Raw genomic sequence first — 19,287 nt, 5'->3', positions numbered from 1 at the left:
GGTCGGACTGGTATTGGGTTAATCGAAGAATTATGACTCCAAGGCTGTTTTATTTGATTAGTATATGTGGCACAAGCTGAACAGCCCTCAATCAGTTGTTTATAGGACTGTCCAGTCTGCTGTCTGCTCTTTATATCTTAGTAATGTAACTCAGAAAATCCCAAGAAGATTACTTTTCAAATTCAATTCTTGAATTCTTTCTGTAAGTAGTTTGCATTATCTGCCTGTATGTGCACACCATTATTTTGGCTAGTCCTGCAATCTGACAACCAGGGTGTGCCATGAGTCAAAGCGGCCATTAAAAATGGATGAATTAAAGATCTTGGCAAAAAGATGTTGATAAGAGTGGATGTGAAGTCAAAAGGCTTTTGGGTGTGGCCTCTGGCAACACCGATGCCATGAAGAAAACATAAGAACAAAGTCACATGCTGAAATATAAAAATTTGACCCTGTTGCATTACTGAAAACCTAAAAAGCAGACACAATGCTGAGAAATGTGTACGACTGTCCACAGGATGTTGACTCACTCCTCAGCAGGTGTACTTGTGCCACTTTATCCTGATCAAGTTTCATTTATGAATCCTTCGGTGAAAGTAATATGTCTTTGCACTTGCTTTGAATGTTCACGGAAGAGCTCTAATTTCTTTTTCCAGATCCATTTTCTTTGTTTTTTTGTTTTTTTTTTTAGTGCAGACGATCATTTCACTGGCCCCATGGACACCAATGTGGTGATCCGACATGACGGCCAGATCATGTGGGACTCCCCGGCCATCACAAAGAGCTCATGCAAAGTGGACGTGTCCTTCTTCCCCTTCGATGCTCAGCAGTGCAGGTTCACTTACGGCTCCTGGACCTACAGTGGTAACCAGCTTGATATCCTAAACGCGATGGAGAGTGCAGACCTGGCTGACCTGGTGGAAAACGTGGAGTGGGAGGTGCTCGGGATGCCGGCGAAGAGAAACATTATTCTCTATGGGTGTTGTGCCGATCCTTACCCAGACGTGACCTACACGCTGAAACTTAAAAGAAGAGCTTCTTTCTATGTTTTCAATCTGCTCATACCTTGTGTTATGATCTCTTTTCTGGCTCCATTGGGCTTTTATCTGCCCGCTGACTCTGGAGAAAAAGTTTCTTTGGGTGTCACCGTGATGTTGGCTCTCACTGTCTTTCAGCTGCTCGTTGCAGAGATCATGCCCCCCTCTGAAAATGTACCACTGATTGGTAAGACTGGAAAACTAAGTTCATATCCCAACATTTGAGACTACTGCTACAATGACGTATGTTAACTCTTTTTAATTTCCCAAAGGAAAATATTACATCGCGACAATGACCATGATCACAGCCTCCACTGCTCTGACGATCTTCATCATGAACATACACCACTGTGGGCCCGATGCCAAGCCTGTTCCCAAGTGGGCCAAGAAAGTCATTCTGCAGTACATGGCCAGAATGTGCTTTGTGTATGAAGTTGGGGAGAACTGCATGTCCCCACAGCCTGAGAAACAGGAGCTTCCACTGGTGAAGAACACAAACTGCACAATGAACGGTCAGGCAGGGTTGGGTCGAGACGAATGTGTGTTGAAAACCGAGCGAAGACAAGAGACAGTAGGCTCAATGGAGGGGAGAGAAGAGACAGATCAGATCATGAGTCCGATTGGCTCCATAGGGAAGAATCCCACCAGTCAATACAGCACCTGGAAGAACGGCGTCTTTATGAGCATGGACTGTGGAGATTCGGGGGGTCCGAGGAGGTGCAGAAAAGGAGGAGAGAGCGACGGGGAGAGGAAAGAGGCCGAGCTCACCTGCAGCACGCCGAGCAATGAGAGGTTGCTGCTGCGTAACATAGAGTACATAGCCAACTGTTACAGAGATCAGAGAGCCACGCAGAAAAGGACTGGCGAGTGGAAAAAGGTGGCTAAAGTTTTGGACCGATTCTTCATGTGGATATTCTTCATAATGGTCTTTTTAATGAGCCTTCTCATCATGGGGAAAGCTATTTAACTGCAGAGCTGTTCAGTTGATGGTTCAGGTGACAGTCGAATAGTGTACATAAAAGAGGGATCTGTAAAAGCTAAAGTAGTCATTAGGCACTAAATAACCATGTCATTCTGTGTAGGTTTTCAGGAGTTCATTAGTCAAATCATTTCTCACCAGTTTTTCTTTCACTTCTGCCAGAATGAAACACTTAGAGAAAAATAATAATAATTATGGTTTTGGAAAGAATATTGATTTGAACATTTTTTTTTCTCCTTTTAACACCTCTATTGTAAATAATGACCTCAATGTGACCTACCTCAATGTGTTTCTGCACCAATATAAAGAATGACAGTTGATTATATACTACTTTAAATGTATCTACCACAGCATTTATGTCTCAGATTTCACATGACTACCAAAGAAGGAATATGAATAATTGGTGACCATATGGTTGATTGCTTTATGATTGTATGTTCCAGATCATTTTTAAAGGTGTGTAGATGCAAGCATGTAAAAATGTGAACAAATTAAATAAATGCGTAAACAACAAGGCAGAGTAACTCACTTGCGTAATCGGTTTAATCCTTTGGACTGGAGCCATCTGGTTCACATGTTCTTCATGTGTATTATCCTCGGTCTTTATGTTGTGAAATGGGATGTCCCTCTTTAATCTTAACCCAAAGGGAGAACACACTGAGTGCTTTATCACCGTAAAAGGATATATATAATAAATATGCTCTAAAATACACAATCATATTTGGAAAAGTGGATAGTTTATGTGCGATATGATGGGGAGATTATTGAAAGCATCAGGTCTGCTTCATCCAGGTTTCGGTGCTGAGTTGACCTTTAAGGTCAGAAACACTGAGTAAATATGAAGGGAAAATATCTGGCATCACAATTATACTTTGTTTCTCTCCATCAGAAAAAAGAAAGTAGTTAGATTTACACAATTTCATAAATTATTAAAGGGCTTTCATTTGTTCAGTTTTCATTTGTTCATTATGCACTAATAGTGGTTTTTTTTTTTATCAGTTATTATTATTCACATGAGGATACCATGTGGCCAAAATAGGACAATTAAATTGAATCAAAATAAGGAAAAAATACAATCATATTCTGTACATTGATTCAAATACACTCTTACCTACAGCAAAATAAAAGGAAGTTGTTATAAATGATGAGTGCTTTAGAATTTCTGTTTTTAAATAAGTAGTTTGGTCATGTCCCATGCCTATACAAACAAACAATGCATAATGTTGCTTCTTTTTCTTTTTGTGCTAGTTGTACTTTGATATTTCTGCATGAAAAGTGCATTTGAAATTAAATGTATGTATGTATGTATGTATGTATGTATGTATGTATGTATGTATGTATTATTATTATTATTATTGTTATTATTATTATTATTAATAATAATTATTATTATTAGTAGTAATATTATTATCAATAATTATTATTATTAGCAATAGCATTAGTATTATTAATAATAATAATACATACATACATACATACATACATACATACATATACTCCATTTGCATTATTTGATACATATAAGAACATTTTACTTTAACTGTATTAAATTTACACTCATTCGAACTGATAATAGAACTTAGGAGCAGGTAGCTCCTTCTTAGACCTGAGGTTGTTTATATTAGACAGGTCAATAAATACAGTCCTGTTTTATTCTGTCACACTTCATGATAACAAGCATCTGTGTTGAATTTGAAAATGTGCGTTGAATACAAGAGCAAGCCCAATTGGACAATTTGTAACTGGACCACCCTGCAATCATGTCTTCAGATCAAATGTAAACACTATTACTTTGGAATAACTTTTTTTTGCATTATTTGGATAATTTTATACCGTAATGATCTCGTCTGCATCCCATAAATAACTGGATTTAAATTAGCAGGGACAACGTGGAATAAAATGTACGCAATCTTCCTTAAGTCCGGATATTTTGGGAAGCGGTGTAGTATGATTGTTAGAAACCCGGACCAGAGCATGATGAGATAAAGAACAAGGTGACTTGCACAGGTTTGCAGCGCTTTGTTATTCAACTCTTTGTTTTTCTTAATCCAACAGATGACAGCTATTCTGAAGTAGGTGACGGCTATGCCTCCCATGGAGCAAGTAAACAGCAGCACAGTGAAAAAGAGACCATAGATATTGTTGATAGACACGTCATCACAGGACAGCTTGAACAACGATGCATTGTCACAGTATGCATTTTGTATAATCGACCGACAGCGGGACAGTCGCACTGTAAGGCCGATCAGAATTGAAACCAGCACCAAAGACAAGCCCCAGGCAATCACTGACAGCACAACCACAGTTCTGTTGGTCATGATGGAGCTGTACCTCAAGGGGTGACAAATTGCCACATATCTGTCGATCGCCATGATGACAAGGATTATGTGCGACGCTGATCCGAAGGTGTGGCTGTAAAAGGCTTGGACTACGCACTGGTTGTAGGTGACAAACCTCTCTGTGGAGAGGACATGAGCCATCAGCTGAGGCAGCAGCACCGTGTTACCGATCAGATCGTTGACAGACAAGTTGCAGAAGAGGATGTACATCGGCTGGTGCAAACTCTTCTCAGTGATGATGAGCACCAGGACTGCGATGTTGGAAAAGAGCAGAGACAAGTAAACAAACAGGAGCAGGAAAAAGAGAGGGTAGATAAACTTTGGAGAGATGTCAAAGCCTTGGATCTCAAGGAGTTCGCCCAAAATAGTGTCATTTTTTCCCATTGTGCTAAATTTGATAGAGAACCTGAAACAGAAAAAAAAAATGCATTAAGAATATGTTTAAAGAAAAAATAACACATAGGGAACAAAATACTAAGAATCTAGTTGCATGAACAAGAAAAAAATAAATATATCTTTCGCAATCTTTCAGCTGCAGCCTTTTCAAACCGTCAATAAAAATATCTTCTTGTTCTCCAGCAAAATCTTTAATTACTCATTGATGACAAGATTAATAGAAATACTATTAAAATGGTCAAAAACATGCAGATAGTTTCATATGACAGTTAACATGTTGAACTATAAAGCTGTAAAGCTGTTTGTTGATGTGTATGAGTGAATACCTTCCTGGAGGAGGATGAATCCCAAATCAACTGCAAGCAGTCGACACCTTTTATTTCCAGAGCGAACAACATTTACCATCGAATCAATGTTTTCCCTGTTAATTCCCAAATGTATACATGGTGGTAATGCTTCACTTTGAACTTAAGAAAAAGAACACTCCCAATTAATGCAGTATAAAATATATTTTTGTGACTGGACTTGTTTTTCTGGTTCTAGTTCAGTGCAGCGCAACAGTAATATTGTTATTGTTTCGAAATAACATGATTAAGTAAGAAACTGCAAAGTCAATATAGGTCATTGACTGTATTATAGTGAAGCACAAACTCACGATTGAGCAACATTTTATTAGAAACAAACTGAAAGTTTGAGTTTGATAAAAAAAAAAAAAAAGATTTATTCCCAATAAAAATGTGAGCATGATGTGGTTCACCAAAGTTCCACAGAAGTTTAAATTAATTTGAGCACAGTGCAATAATGCATCAGTAACATTGTCTCAGTTGTTTAGGTAGTAGATTCTCAATATTTGTACTGAAATATAACAATGTATTGCTTTCAGATACAAATTCTAAAATAAATTTTTATTCCCTCCGTATAAAAGAGATGCAACTGAACACCTCTCAGGATCCTTATTCTCACTTGAGTTTGTATTCAGGCAAGTAAAACATGTCCTACCTGCTCTGTTGAGTGCAGATTTGTTTTTTGTTTAGGTTTAAAACACAGGGAAATACAAATTGTTATTGATTTTTATTTTTTTTTAAGAAGGTGATTTGGGCACTTATGGACCTGTGATTTGCAGAAGCTGATAGTTTCTGCTAAGAGTCAGTTGAGTCAGCTAAGAGTCAGTTGGACCGCGAGACAGCTTTATGACAATAAAGTTATACATCTGAAACACACATTTTTTTTTATTATTTTTTTTATAAATCCTCAGTGTGTGATAAACTGGCCGAATTTATTCCCAACACTATAAAGCAGCATTGTGGGTATAGCTGTTTGGTGAATAATGTTGTTTTGGAGGTGAAGAAGAGAGAGAAGGTTCTTATGGCGTTATTATTAGTCAACATGAATGTAGAGGTTGATCCAGAGTGTCATTCATCAATAAAACGTTGATACTTTTAATGCACTGAAGCATCACTAAAGGAAGATTTCATTCTTGAACATGCAGGCTAACAGGACTTTTGCTGGTGTTTTCCCCGTTAATGACCAACACATTTTATCTCTTTCAGCAGACCCAACATGCTTTACATGATTGGTAATCAGTCATCCCCTCAAGCACACATATTTACACACAACCCAATTGTAAGGAACGCTATGCAATGTGCTTGCACATATTTTGAAACGACTCAGTTTTTATTTTGTTGCTCGAGGACACATCGACACATGGACTGACAAAGATGGGGATTGAACCACCGACCTTGGAATTGGATGATGATCCCCTGTAGCTGCATGGATTGTGTCCAGGCACCCTGTGTCCAGGCACTACTCTACTCTACTCTACTCGGAGTGTGTGTGGGGATAACTGTGTGAGAAAGTGCCCGGGTCCCTGCAACCCAGCTGAGGATAAAAGAACTATGGGGCCCATTTATACAGCAACAATTTCACGTTTTGGGTGCCCGTCATCACATCAGTGCTCAGAGTCACTTAAAACAAAACATTTAGGAAATGGCTCCCAAGGTGGAACTTTTCAAAAACGCTTGGGCTTCATTGTGGTGTAAACTCTGCTAATATACATAGACAATAACAACAATGGCAGCCTCCGGAGTGGCATGGCTCCCAGTCAATATTCTCCTGAGATTTATAGTTAAGAGTCAGTAACAATCGAACTTTGTTGTCTGTCCATAATAATTTGTGTCACCATTGTTAATATTTATGGCATATTTTTCTCTGCACACATCTGTGTGGCTTCATCACGAAAACAAACAACAGCATCCATTGTTTTCAGTGTTTCTATCGTTGATGAGTTTTCATATCTAACACTGTCATGTAAATGAGCATATGGAAGTATGGTAAGTAAAATGAGTGCTAAAAAAGAGTTTAAAACTGAAGAAAGTGTAATCACACAGAGCAAATGATCAAGCGCTCCAGAAAGTCAATTTCAATTTCAATTTTTCCAGAAGGTCTCTTGAGATAAATCGAGGGAGACCTGGCTAAAGGCCAGAAGTTAGGCGAGAGAGAGCAAACAGAGTAATTAGGTGGCTAAAATTAATTGTCAAAATGGCTCAAGGGTCCATCTTGTCCATTTCACAGGGTTAAAACTGTTCGTCATCATTAACTTCACTGCCCCCCTGTGTGAAGCTCCAGACTTGCGGTTTCCAGTGGTCTGTGACCATTTCAATTTCAATTTGCTATTCTCTGCAGAGAAATAAAAAAAAAAAAAACTTAATTTCAAATTATGCAGCTGTAATAGATACATTGCATAATGATGCAATATAATATGAAAATGATCAAAAATCATGTAACAGAGACATCAGGAAACAAATGCAGTGAAGAAAATAATGTAATTGAAGACAAATGTAAGAAGTTAACTTTTGTCCATAATAACACATCCAATGTTAGATTACAGAAAGCAAGTATTTCCAAGTTCAACTACAAAAACATACGTAACAACTTGTAAACACCTGATTCCCGTGAGTGTTATCCAACAGCATCTTATTATCAACTGGAGGGTTACCATTTATCCAGGGATTAATTAAAGTGTCACACAGTTAATAACATTGCTTCATCATATCTCAAAGGAATTCATTATTAAATATGTTTTGACACAGTTTCTGATGTAATACTGATATTTTGACATACGTGCTGTCACATCACAGTGTTGCCTTTTAGATGACAAGCTGCAAAATATATCAACACTGCAAAACATACTTCTTTTACATTAGTATGTGTGTGTCTGTACGATTGGAGAAAGCTATTACTATATTATAAATAAAAAAAATAATTGAAATGAATGATGATGATATATACAATTTTTCTTAATTCACTCACTGCAATTGCTAATAATTCTCAAAGCTGTGTCTTCCTCTACTTACTGGGTTTTCTAATACAAATACTAGATACTAACTCGTACTTCTATCCTAATCTATTTTATACTATATTTTAAATGTATATTTGATTGCCTACACCAAGGATGAATGGATGGATGGATGGATGGATGGATGGATGGATGGATGGATGGATGGATGGATGGATGGATGTTAAAAATAGGGTTGATGAACAAAAATCAACTTGAAATCTGACAGAAATGTGATGAATGGTTTTGTAAGCACAGTTGAAAAACTAAACTACGGGTGATAAAAGAGAGCTTTTAGAAATATAGCAACAATTGTACCTGTATTATCACATATCAGATGTGAAAAATGTGACAGATGTACAAACTGCAAGTTGCACAATTATGTGGTGAACACATTCACTGTACAAAAATGTTGACTTTTCTGTGTGTAGTTTGCATATTCTCCCTTTGCTTTGCATGTGCTTTCTGTTGGTACTATGTCTTCCTCCCACCAAGCAAAGACATGCTTGTTACATGTTGTTGTGTTGGCTGGGGTAGGCTCCAGCATCCTGCAATCACGTTCCAGATAAAGGTCATAAACATTGAAATTGGATGGATGGATTGATGGACTGATTATGACAGGAAGGGATAATCCCAAAGGCAACAAATGACGTGAACAAGTCATGGCGACTTCAAATAAAGCAGCACACGCAGAGCAGTACTCAGTTCTACTCCACTATGTAATGTGTTGTTCTTTCTCCAGCTGTTGAATTTCTGAAAATGAATTTTCATGATTGTCGCTTCTCACACTAATATTTTTTTTTAGTAATGGAAAACTCCTCTTTTGCAATCATCTCCAATTTAACCCTGGATCCATTTTTTATTCCACCTGGAGGAAAGTTTCCCATATTCTTTCTCGGTATTGCTATTTATTTTTTTGCCATCTCCTGCAACCTGACTCTGCTGACTCTGATCGTTCTGAAGAGGAACCTTCACAAGCCAATGTATTTCATCCTGTTCAGTCTCCCTCTCAATGACCTGATAGGAATCACTGCCATGCTGCCAAAAGTGCTCTCAGACATTGTCACAGAGACGCACAGGGTTTACTACCCCCTCTGTGTTTTACAAGCATTCCTCTTGCACATGTACGGAGGGGGGATTCTGTTTATTCTTGCAGCGATGTCATTTGATCGATATGTTGCCATCTGCATGCCGCTACGATACAGCACTGTTATGACCCCGAGAGTTATCATATGTATAATCTCTCTCGTCTGGGGTCTGGATCTTGTCTTGGTTGTTCTGTTGTTCTCGTTGCAGGCGAGGCTTCCGAGGTGCAAATCGGTTATCATGAACGTGTTCTGTGATAACCCGTCGCTCCTGAAGCTCACCTGTGGAAACACAGCACTCAATAACATCATAGGACTGTTCAACACAGCCGTCATGCAGGCGATCAGTGTGTCTGTCCAGGTGTTCTCTTATGTTAAAATCCTCATCACGTGTCTGGTGACAAGTACGTCTGAGACAAAGACAAAAGCTGTCAACACGTGCGTTGCTCAGTTACTTATTCTGCTCATATTTGAGGTTGTGGCAACTTTCACTATTTTATCTCACAGGTTCAAGAATGTCTCTGCTGACCTGCAGAAGATCATGGGCATGCTGATTTTTCTTGTACCGCCACTCCTGAATCCAATCGTGTATGGGCTGTATACAAGTGAGATACGATCCACTCTGCTGAGTTTCCTACAAATCAGGGTGTCAACAGCATTTTGTTAATGTTTAAAAGCATTTAAATGCCTGCCTTCATGAACGACAATGCCCATGACACTCTAAAATACAAATATAGGTTAATAAGAAATAAATGTTTATTATTTTGTCAGTTATATCTCCAATCTTGGCACATCACACATTTTTGTTGATTCTATTTTAGTGGCTATCAAGGCTTTGAGTTTATATGGAGGAAATCTAAACTATAGGGCCATTTCACAGTAGAAATTCATGAATACATTTCTTTGCAATCTAATTTTTAGGATGTGCCTGCACTTGGAAGACAACATCAACCTTACAAGGTGATTGAATCGTGACATGAACAATTTGTTCTAAATATAATTGCACATTTTTTTTCAACAACCGTGATTTCATTCTTAGAAGTAACAGCGCTACTGCTGATGTAGGTATATGTGTGTGTGTGTGTGTGTGTGTGTGTGTGTGCGTGTGTGTGTGTGTGTGTGTGTGTGTGTGTGTGTGTGTGTGTGTGTGTGTGTGTGTGCGTTCTCGTCCTTTTCATATTTTCTTGTGTGCTCAAATTCACCTCCACATAATAATAAAATCCAGCTTTTCTGAAACATAGTTTGTTAGTCATGTGTATTTTTTCTCTTCAGACTGTGACAGATGGTTAAAGTCACATATTAAAACAGCAAGTGAGTTGACATTTATTAATTTTCCACTTTTGTTTGGTAATGAAACAAAATTTAAAAAAGGGAGATTGTTCCACTATTGTGTGATGTTTAGTTCATAGATATTGGCTAAACCATGTAATGACAACTTTGTTGAATATATATTCTGAATGAGGTGTCATCCAGTGTAAAGGATGCATATGTATGCATGATTTTTCACACTCAGCTCAATAACTGATGCCTCATACAAACGCCGAGGGGCTGCATAAATCTTCCAGTTAAATTACAGGTTACATTGAACTCCAGACAGATCTAATATTTGAGTGTAGAATAATGACATTGTAATGTAATTGAGACTAGTTTATTACTGTTTGGAGAGTGGGACTTAGATTGACCTTTGAACTTCTAATTTTGAATTTTCCCTTCACTATTTGAGGAAATTGGGAAGGAAAGACTTTGTGCATTTATAAAATACTTCACTATAAATGTGATCGAACTACATTATCAGGAGCTGGTAACTTGCAAAGAATGGAGATGCAGAAGACTCAGAGAGAGAGTAAGAACAGCAGGAAGAGGAGTATGTGGAATAAAGCGCAGAGAGAAGGTAAGCCCTGTCAGGGTTTGGGTTTTATGAAAGACAGATGAACTTATCTTTTGATTCCAAGCAAAGCTTCATATCTACAGTCAACCAGAGCGGCAGATCACCTTTGCTCTCATTCAACTTCACTGCACTACTTCAAGTCTCTCTTCTTTATTCAATAATCTCAAATAGAATAAAGACTTATTCTGCCATTCTTTAATAGAATAAAGACTTGTCCTATTCTCCATGTCTACACTGTTCAACCTGATCCTTTTCAACCCTTCAAACCACCCTGGTTTGAAGGGTTGACCTTCAGACATTCGCTGGCTCTTTATTCCTCACACCCAGCAGCATAACTTGATGGTTTCAGTGTTCGTGTTCACCTTTGTTAATTAACTGTCTGCTCTCAGATCTACACAAGCCTCTGGCAATCTTCAAATATTTGTCTAACATCACATGTGAAATGGACACACACACACATGCACAGATTGTGAGTAGCTGCTTGACACTTTCACAGTAATAGAAATTCCATATGAAAATTCATGTTTCGAAGTACAATACCCCCCCCCCCCAAAAAAAAAAAAAGACATTTACCATAATTTTGTCAGTCATTCATCATCTATCCATCCATCTTCTATACCACTTATATCCTCTTTGGGATTGTAGGGCACTGGAGCCAATCGCAGCTAAACCTGGAAAGGTCTCCAGTTTATCACAAAACAGTCATAGACACACATGCACACGCACACACGCACACGCAACACACACACACACACACACACACACACACACACACACACACACACACACACACACACACACACACACACACACACACACACACACACACACACACACACACACACACACACACACACACGCACATACCTCGGGGCAATTGATGTTTTTGCACTACAGGTGGAAACCAGAGTACTTGGAGGCAAAACACAAGCCCTGAAGACAACACTGAACAGGCTCCAAAATTCTTATACTCAAACCAGTTCCCCAGGTGGTCAGGGATGCGTCTTTGTAGTGTGAACAGCATGCATCACAGATGCATCCTGTTACAGGAAAATAAGTCATATGAAATACATAAATGTCATCAGTGTCTGTTTTCATTTAAGGGAATGTGTGATTCTGAGTTATACAGTCTTTCTAACTTTCCAAAGAAACTAGAAAAGAACATCAACGTCCATGTCAGGGAGTCAGCAGAGAAATGGTGCCTTATAGTGGCCTGGGCAGAGAATCCATCCAGCACAAGCTTGATGACTCATAACTACGTGCCGAGCCATTTAGTAGAAGTGACGTAGAGGCAGTAGCAACATCTGATCTCAAGAGGTTAGCCCAAAACACATGATACGTCACACAGGACTAGATGACCCAAAATACATGTTGATACCAGGTCTGAACAGGCCCAGAGAGAACATGCAAACCCATTAAAGAAAGACTGAGCCTGAACTTCTCAATGTGAGGCGAACCACTGTGCCACCGACTTAAATTGATCAACTAGTCAATTTAAGTCCAACAATAGATTCAACATCATGGGTCTGATTTACTGAAAACCGTTTATAAACCATGTTCAATGTCTCACACAAATGTATTGTACTTTCACTTTGCATGTGTGTTTTTCAGGTGAGGTACTGAATGAGTGGTATCACACACAAACAGGAGTTTTCAAGCGCTTAGACTGTTTACACGAGGACAATCCACTGCAAACTGTAAGTGATGCCACCACAAGCACAAAATATGGAATTGGATGTGTTGCTAGATGATGCAAGTCAGCTGAGGAACTGACTCTCCTTACAATTACAGCAACATCTCCGCTGAGCGCTAAACCATTTTGCACCATCTATTATACACATAAAAACTGGCTCAAAAATAAACATTCAGACACAATCTTCAGTGTGCCTTGTTAATTTATTCCTGTGTTTGCACGCGCAGTATCATGTTTGCACCCATTTTTAAAAGTGCAACCATCGAGCAGATCAGACCTTCTATGTTATTGACTTTGGCTGCTGTCTCATAGGCCTCATGACTTTTTCATATGGTTGTGAATATGACCCTTAGTACAGGTTGAAGGAATCCCAAAGTAAGTTAATGAACTTACTCTCACATTGGGACCTTCAAAAGAATGTCACTGATCCTGGAAATGGGAATGTGGCGTCTGGTTAGGAGATACAACAAGGAGTTACAATGAGGAGTTACAACCAAAGTTTGATTAATTGTGCATTCCTTGGGTTCACATTTGATCCTTTGCACTGTTTTGGCCAGCAAAGACAAGCAATCTTGCAAAACATGCAGACTCATAGTAGAAAAAAACTAAACTGGTTCATGTACAATGTGGAGAATTTAAGAAGACCTGCTTATTGCTTAGTTTGAAGCGATTCCAAAAACTAGAACGTAAAACATGGTTCAAGAAATCATGAGCCATGTATTTTATTGCTTTTGATTAATATAAGTTTTATTATTGAATTGAATTGAGTTCACTTTGTGACTCAGGACCAAACAGCTGTGTGAAAGAAATACACCTCTGTCACAGAAAATAGATAAATGGACCTTCAAGCAGTAAACTGAAATATTCATCACACTCACTGGGCAAACTGCACTGCTCATGTTGTTCCTATAGGATATGTTGAAGTTAAGTAGGGTTTTCTAACTATAATCCTTATTGAAAGTGTACATTCAAAATGATTACAGTCATTTTCTAACGCAACAGTTGTCTCTATACTCCTGTGCTTAATCACATGGGTCATCTGTGCCTCTTTTAAAAGACTCACACCTCTTTATTCATCCTCACAGCAGGGTGTAGATGTGATTAAAACGACACAGAGCTCCAGGTGAGAGAACACAGACACGTGTATTTCAATTTATTGGACTTCACTGAATGCTGCTTGTTAATACAAACATTTCTTTCAGGTGGACGATACTTTGTAGGCTGCCATTTATTTATTTACTTATTTATTTACTTATTTATTTATTTATTTATTTATTTATTTATTTATTTATTTATTTATTTATTTATTTATTTATTTATTTATTTATTTATTTATTTATTTATTTATTTGTTTGTTTGTTTGTTTGTTTGTTTGTTTATTTATTTATTTATTTATTGCTTCGACAAGTTCTGTCAAAACTGTGTGATTATGTGGGCAAATATGTCCTCATATTACTTTCTAACCATGAAAACACTGGATTTATCTACAACACAGGTTTATCCAGCATTTGTCTTTGGTACACTCACCTATGTATTGATTGTCCTTTTTAATCTGTTGGTGATTGTAACTATTGCTGTGAGTAAAAAGTTGCATAAACCCATGTTTATCCTGCTGTTCAGCTTGCCTGTTAGTGACATAATAGGGGCGACAGCTTTTTTTCCGCAGTTTCTTCTAAGCATTGTGCTGAAGACCAGATTGGTTTCCTACCCTGCGTGTGTCATGCAGGCATTTCTGATTCATTTGTATGGTTCTGCAAACTTGCTGACGTTGACCGCTATGGCATATGACAGATTTGTAGCTATATGTGTCCCACTGAGGTACAATTCTATCATGAATTCACATAAATTGATCACCATGATTTTTCTGATATGGTTTATAGATTTGTCATTTATGTTAATATTGTTTATACTGTTTGTACGTTTTAAAATCTGCAGAAAAAACATAGTGGACTTGTTCTGCAATAATCCCTCATTGTTGAAACTAGTCTGCGAGGACACCAGCATCAACAACCTGTATGGGATTGCTTTAATAATAGTGTTTCAGGGAGGCACAATGTTGATAATATTGTACACGTATGCACAGATCCTGCGTACGTGCATCATGACAAATCAGACAGACGCCAGACGGAAAGCCATCCAGACCTGCGGCACACATTTGGTTGTTTTTCTCTTTCTACAAATCAACACTATGTTTACATTCATTTCTCATCGACTTCAGAGCACATCCCCTTTTCTGAGGAGGACCTTTGGTGTGTCGGTTTTAATTTTCCCCCCGATTTTAAATCCAATCATATATGGACTAAAAACCAATGAACTTAAACAGAACATAATAATCTTCCTGAAAAGAAATGTGGGTTCAACAAAGTAATCTAATTCAGTGTGGGTTATACTTTTTTAATATGGGTCACGCAACTTTTAATCTATATGTCTGTAAAATATATTATTTTGAATAAGAAAGGAAAACAAAGTGACAGCTTAGGTATCACTTTAATACTTTCAGTATACTGAATATTATGAATACAATCACGGACAATAATAACTACATTCATACAATTTTTTAAATATTCAATATCTCACTTTCAGCATCTTTTGTATTGCAGATGACATTTAACAGCAGTTTCTTTTGTATACATGAATGTAGTTATTGGGATGCAGTTTCTCTTTGTATCTATTTATATATTATTTTAACTATTATTTCAGAAAAGAAAAGGCCAACAAGTAACATATTAGGTATCATGTTACATCAAATCATCCAAATATAATATCTGTAATACATTGTTAATTATACACATTAGACATTCAGTTACATTTATTATGCTACAATTGCTTTGAAGTGTTTATCACTGTGGATACCATGAAATGAAAATTAAATAAAATGCCCTGTTCTTATTTGTGCTTAATTATGGCTCTATATTTAAAGTGTGTATTCTATGTGTGGTAATCTCAGCAGTGTTTGCCTCTTTTTTTTATATGTACCTGCTTCAATGAATCACACTTTTTGCACTGTTTTGGCTTTCTTGTCAAGGCAATAAAATTGAGCTTGTAAAGAAAATGCTTGTGTTCAATGCCATACAATCATTAAAGATACAGTGGAGCCTCAAAACATATTGCATTTTTGCCACAATGTGCTTCAGGAGTGGTCACATGACATACAGTATAAATACGGTTGCTATTTGAGGCTAAAAAAGAAATAAAAACTGAGTTATTACATATTGCCAATTTCCCAATTTTTTTCATTATATGTGAACAAGACAACTATCATTTCAACTGCAGATTGTCCATCCATTCAGCCACATAGTGTGTGTGTGTGTGTGTGTGTGTGTGTGTGTGTGTGTGTGTGTGTGTGTGTGTGTGTGTGTGTGTGTGTGTGTGTGTGTGTGTGTGTGTGTGAGAGGTTTTGTTGACTGGTTACGAACAGAAGAAAAAGAAGGGGCAGGGCCATTGATAACATTGAAGCCGATCAGTTGATAAATTGATGAATTACTAAACTATATAGCTTTCAATTTGAGGATGATAATCATTTTGTAATAATTGCTTATAACCTTTCCAGCTGTTGCACCCATGGTTACTTATCATGGCCTATTTTATTGCTTTTACTTTGGTCCTATCGCATTATACCTCTTACCTTTACATAAAAGCATTCCTCGGCTGTTCTATTGTAAATGTATGAGTTCATCAGTGCCCTTAACAGCTATTTACAATTTACAACTATCAAAATTAAGAGTAAAGCTTGATGGATTTTAAAGTGCTTGACACAAAAGATGTCAACATTTTATTCACCTTTGTACACATTAATAAGACAGCAAGTATGATTTCAAAAATAATGTTTATTTACACTGAAATAAAACAAAAACACACAAATTCTAACTACCTACATACAGTTTGGTGTGTAGCTGTCAAGGTCAAGGTCAAGGTTACTTTATTGGTACCCGTGGTGTTTTACAGGTTTTGTGATCACTTGGCACATCATAACAAATAAATACACACAATGAACCAAACAGGCAGATAATAATAATTGGTCGAGTGAGGCAAGATAAGGTGTGTGTGTGTGTGTGTGTGTGTGTGTGTGTGTGTGTGTGTGTGTGTGTGTGTGTGTGTGTGTGTGTGTGTGTGTCTGTGTGTGTGTGAGAGGTTTTGTTGACTGGTTACGATTTGAACTTGATGTGGGGGACACCCCCCAGCACATGGGGTGAGGGTGCCTGGACCAAGCCGCCTGTGCACCGAGCACCTCGCCATACCCAAAAGTTAAACTTGTAAGTGGTGCAAGGTCAGATGACGGGTCAGGCTTCAGTTATGTATGCAGTCTCAAACCCCCACCTCGGGCACCACCTCACAAAGCCCTGGTATTGTATGAAGTGGGTGGTGGTGGTGTGTGTGTTTTGGGTAATCAAGTAATCACTGTATGTTCAGTCATAATGATAGTACTCAGGGAGCTCAACTTTATTTCAGATGGCGTACACACTGTAAAAAGTTTGAAAACCACTGCTGTGATCTATTATCTGTAGATAAACATAACTAAATTTCCTGACATAACATTTTTAATGACATAATAATTGAATGTGAATCAAGGGTAGACCAATGGTGAAAAAGCTTCAATTGAGGTTAAAACAAGCGTGCACTAGTAACCACATGGCTCAAAGTGTGGGAGAACAGATTCAGTAACAGTTACTTTTATACTGATTGTTAATATATTCACCCCAGTGATTAGAATAAATAATTGCTGCGGTAGATTAATAGTAATTATCATAGTTATTCTTCCATGAGTGACAATTGTTTATAGCTTTGCAGCCCAGGCTCTTCACCTGTTGATATCTGGCTTTTATGCAGCATGCCACAGGTGGAAACATTCAGCACATAGTTTTTCCATCCTTCAACAATGCTTTTATGTAATTTCCTTTATTTATGTCTTTCTGAAAAATCATCTTCACTTTATGTCAGTGTGGTTCTGTAACTAATACCCTTCACATTTCTCTATAGCCCCCCCATGCGGCTGTGCTGCTGCCAGCACATTAACAATCTTAACATCAACTTTATAACCAGGAAGCCTCAAGAGAGCTTCCTGCTGTTCAGTGAGAAATCTCTGCTATAAAGCTGCCAATCCTTCTGAACTTGCTACCAGCTGGTCACTGCTGGTACGAGCACAGCTGCGAGATAACAGCATGTTTCCAAATATGATGCTCATTTTCATTGGGTGTAAATGAATCATTTGTTTTCTGTCTGTCCTTCTTGTGCCTTTAGGTCCTGGGAATCATCACGTTCTGAATGTTACGGTCTTTTATTTCTGCACGTATGTTGAACGATTTAAAATTTTTCTGTGCAGCAGGAGTTTCAAAAAATGGACTCGCAGGTCAACGTCTCCACAGTTTTAATGCTAAAAGGCTTAAATTTCTCCTCTGAAAGTGTCTTTCCAGCATTTCTCTTTTCTACCCTGAGCTACTTGATCATCCTTTTCTGTAATCTAATGCTGATGCTCACCATTGTGCTGAACAAAGCTCTGCACCAGCCCATGTATCTGATACTGCTGAACCTCCCCATCAATGACCTGACAGGGTCCTCGGCAGTCTTCTCACAGATCATTAAGGAAACCCTGACAAACAGCGGGACAATACAATACTCAACTTGTGTCACGCAAGCCTTTTTTATTCACATCTATGCAACAGGGAGTGTGTTGATCCTAACAGCCATGTCTTATGACCGTTACATCGCCATATGCTGCCCATTGCAGTACAACGCCGTCATGACAAATGCCCACATAATGAAATTAATCACAGCAGTGTGGTTAACTTGTTTTATATTAATTGGCGTCCTTTTTTATATGCTTCTGCGTTTACCTCGCTGTCGCTCTGAGATATCGAACACCTACTGTGACAATCCCACACTGCTGACTTTAGTCTGCGCGGACACAAGCATCAATAACGTGTACGGCCTTGTCATAGTCGCCGTCACCCAACTGTTTGCTAACGGGATGATTTTGTACACCTATCTGCAGATACTTGTCACTTGTTTCCGATCAAAATCACCGGACACAAAAGCCAAAGCCCTGCAGACATGTGCTACACACCTGACTGTTTTCCTACTTCTGGAGTGTTTTGGACTTTTCACCATCATATCGTACAGACTGCAACACATATCAACACATTTCAGGAGATTCTTGGGGCTTATGGCATTAATTTTCCCCCCTGCACTCAATCCAATCATCTATGGACTGAAAACAAAAGACATACGAGAAACAATTATTCACTCCTTGAGGAAGAAAATAAATAATTTTTAAAACATTTTCTGGAAAAGCACCACTTGTGCAGTTTACTTCACACTACCTTATGTGATTCATTGATACTACGTCTTTGTTCTCCGACAAAAAATATTTCCATTGATTTTTTCTGATAGACATAAACATTTGAACATTTGAAATTCTGCATGAGAAACTGCAATTCCTCAACATTGTTTTGTAAAAATGGATGATATTTAGAAATATTTTGTGCTTAAAGCACATTTATGTTTACTGATTCAATCCCAATGCACGTATAAAAGGCCAAATA

General features: G+C 38.0%; 5 protein-coding genes across 5 annotated transcripts; 4 read left to right on the top strand and 1 right to left on the bottom strand.

Moving 5' to 3' along the window:
- Positions 1–713: 713 nt before the first annotated feature.
- Positions 714–2,001, top strand: chrna10a (cholinergic receptor, nicotinic, alpha 10a; the record flags this gene model as incomplete). Its single annotated transcript, XM_080506469.1, has 2 exons — positions 714–1,221; positions 1,307–2,001. The coding sequence occupies 2 exons, from the start codon at positions 714–716 to the stop codon at positions 1,999–2,001; spliced, it is 1,203 nt and encodes a 400-aa protein (XP_080362595.1).
- A 1,799-nt stretch (positions 2,002–3,800) lies between these two features.
- LOC308137685 (olfactory receptor 52E4-like) lies at positions 3,801–4,736 on the bottom strand (the record flags this gene model as incomplete). The annotated part of the gene is made up of 1 exon (XM_080506454.1): positions 3,801–4,736. One exon carries the CDS (start codon positions 4,734–4,736, stop codon positions 3,801–3,803), a length of 936 nt encoding a protein of 311 aa, XP_080362580.1.
- A 4,153-nt stretch (positions 4,737–8,889) lies between these two features.
- LOC308137675 (olfactory receptor 52B2-like) lies at positions 8,890–9,834 on the top strand (the record flags this gene model as incomplete). Its single annotated transcript, XM_080506443.1, has 1 exon — positions 8,890–9,834. One exon carries the CDS (start codon positions 8,890–8,892, stop codon positions 9,832–9,834), a length of 945 nt encoding a protein of 314 aa, XP_080362569.1.
- A 4,379-nt stretch (positions 9,835–14,213) lies between these two features.
- LOC308137667 (olfactory receptor 4E2-like) lies at positions 14,214–15,116 on the top strand (the record flags this gene model as incomplete). The annotated part of the gene is made up of 1 exon (XM_080506431.1): positions 14,214–15,116. The coding sequence occupies one exon, from the start codon at positions 14,214–14,216 to the stop codon at positions 15,114–15,116; it is 903 nt and encodes a 300-aa protein (XP_080362557.1).
- Positions 15,117–18,083: 2,967 nt separating this feature from the next.
- Positions 18,084–19,019, top strand: LOC308137657 (olfactory receptor 52B2-like; the record flags this gene model as incomplete). The annotated part of the gene is made up of 1 exon (XM_080506419.1): positions 18,084–19,019. One exon carries the CDS (start codon positions 18,084–18,086, stop codon positions 19,017–19,019), a length of 936 nt encoding a protein of 311 aa, XP_080362545.1.
- Positions 19,020–19,287: the final 268 nt, after the last annotated feature.

Source organism: Blennius ocellaris, assembly GCF_963422515.1.
Source record: "Blennius ocellaris genome assembly, chromosome: 2".
NCBI lineage: Eukaryota > Metazoa > Chordata > Actinopteri > Blenniiformes > Blenniidae > Blennius > Blennius ocellaris.
Note: the sequence above shows the minus strand (reverse complement) of the source record. Positions and strands in the feature narration are given on the sequence as shown.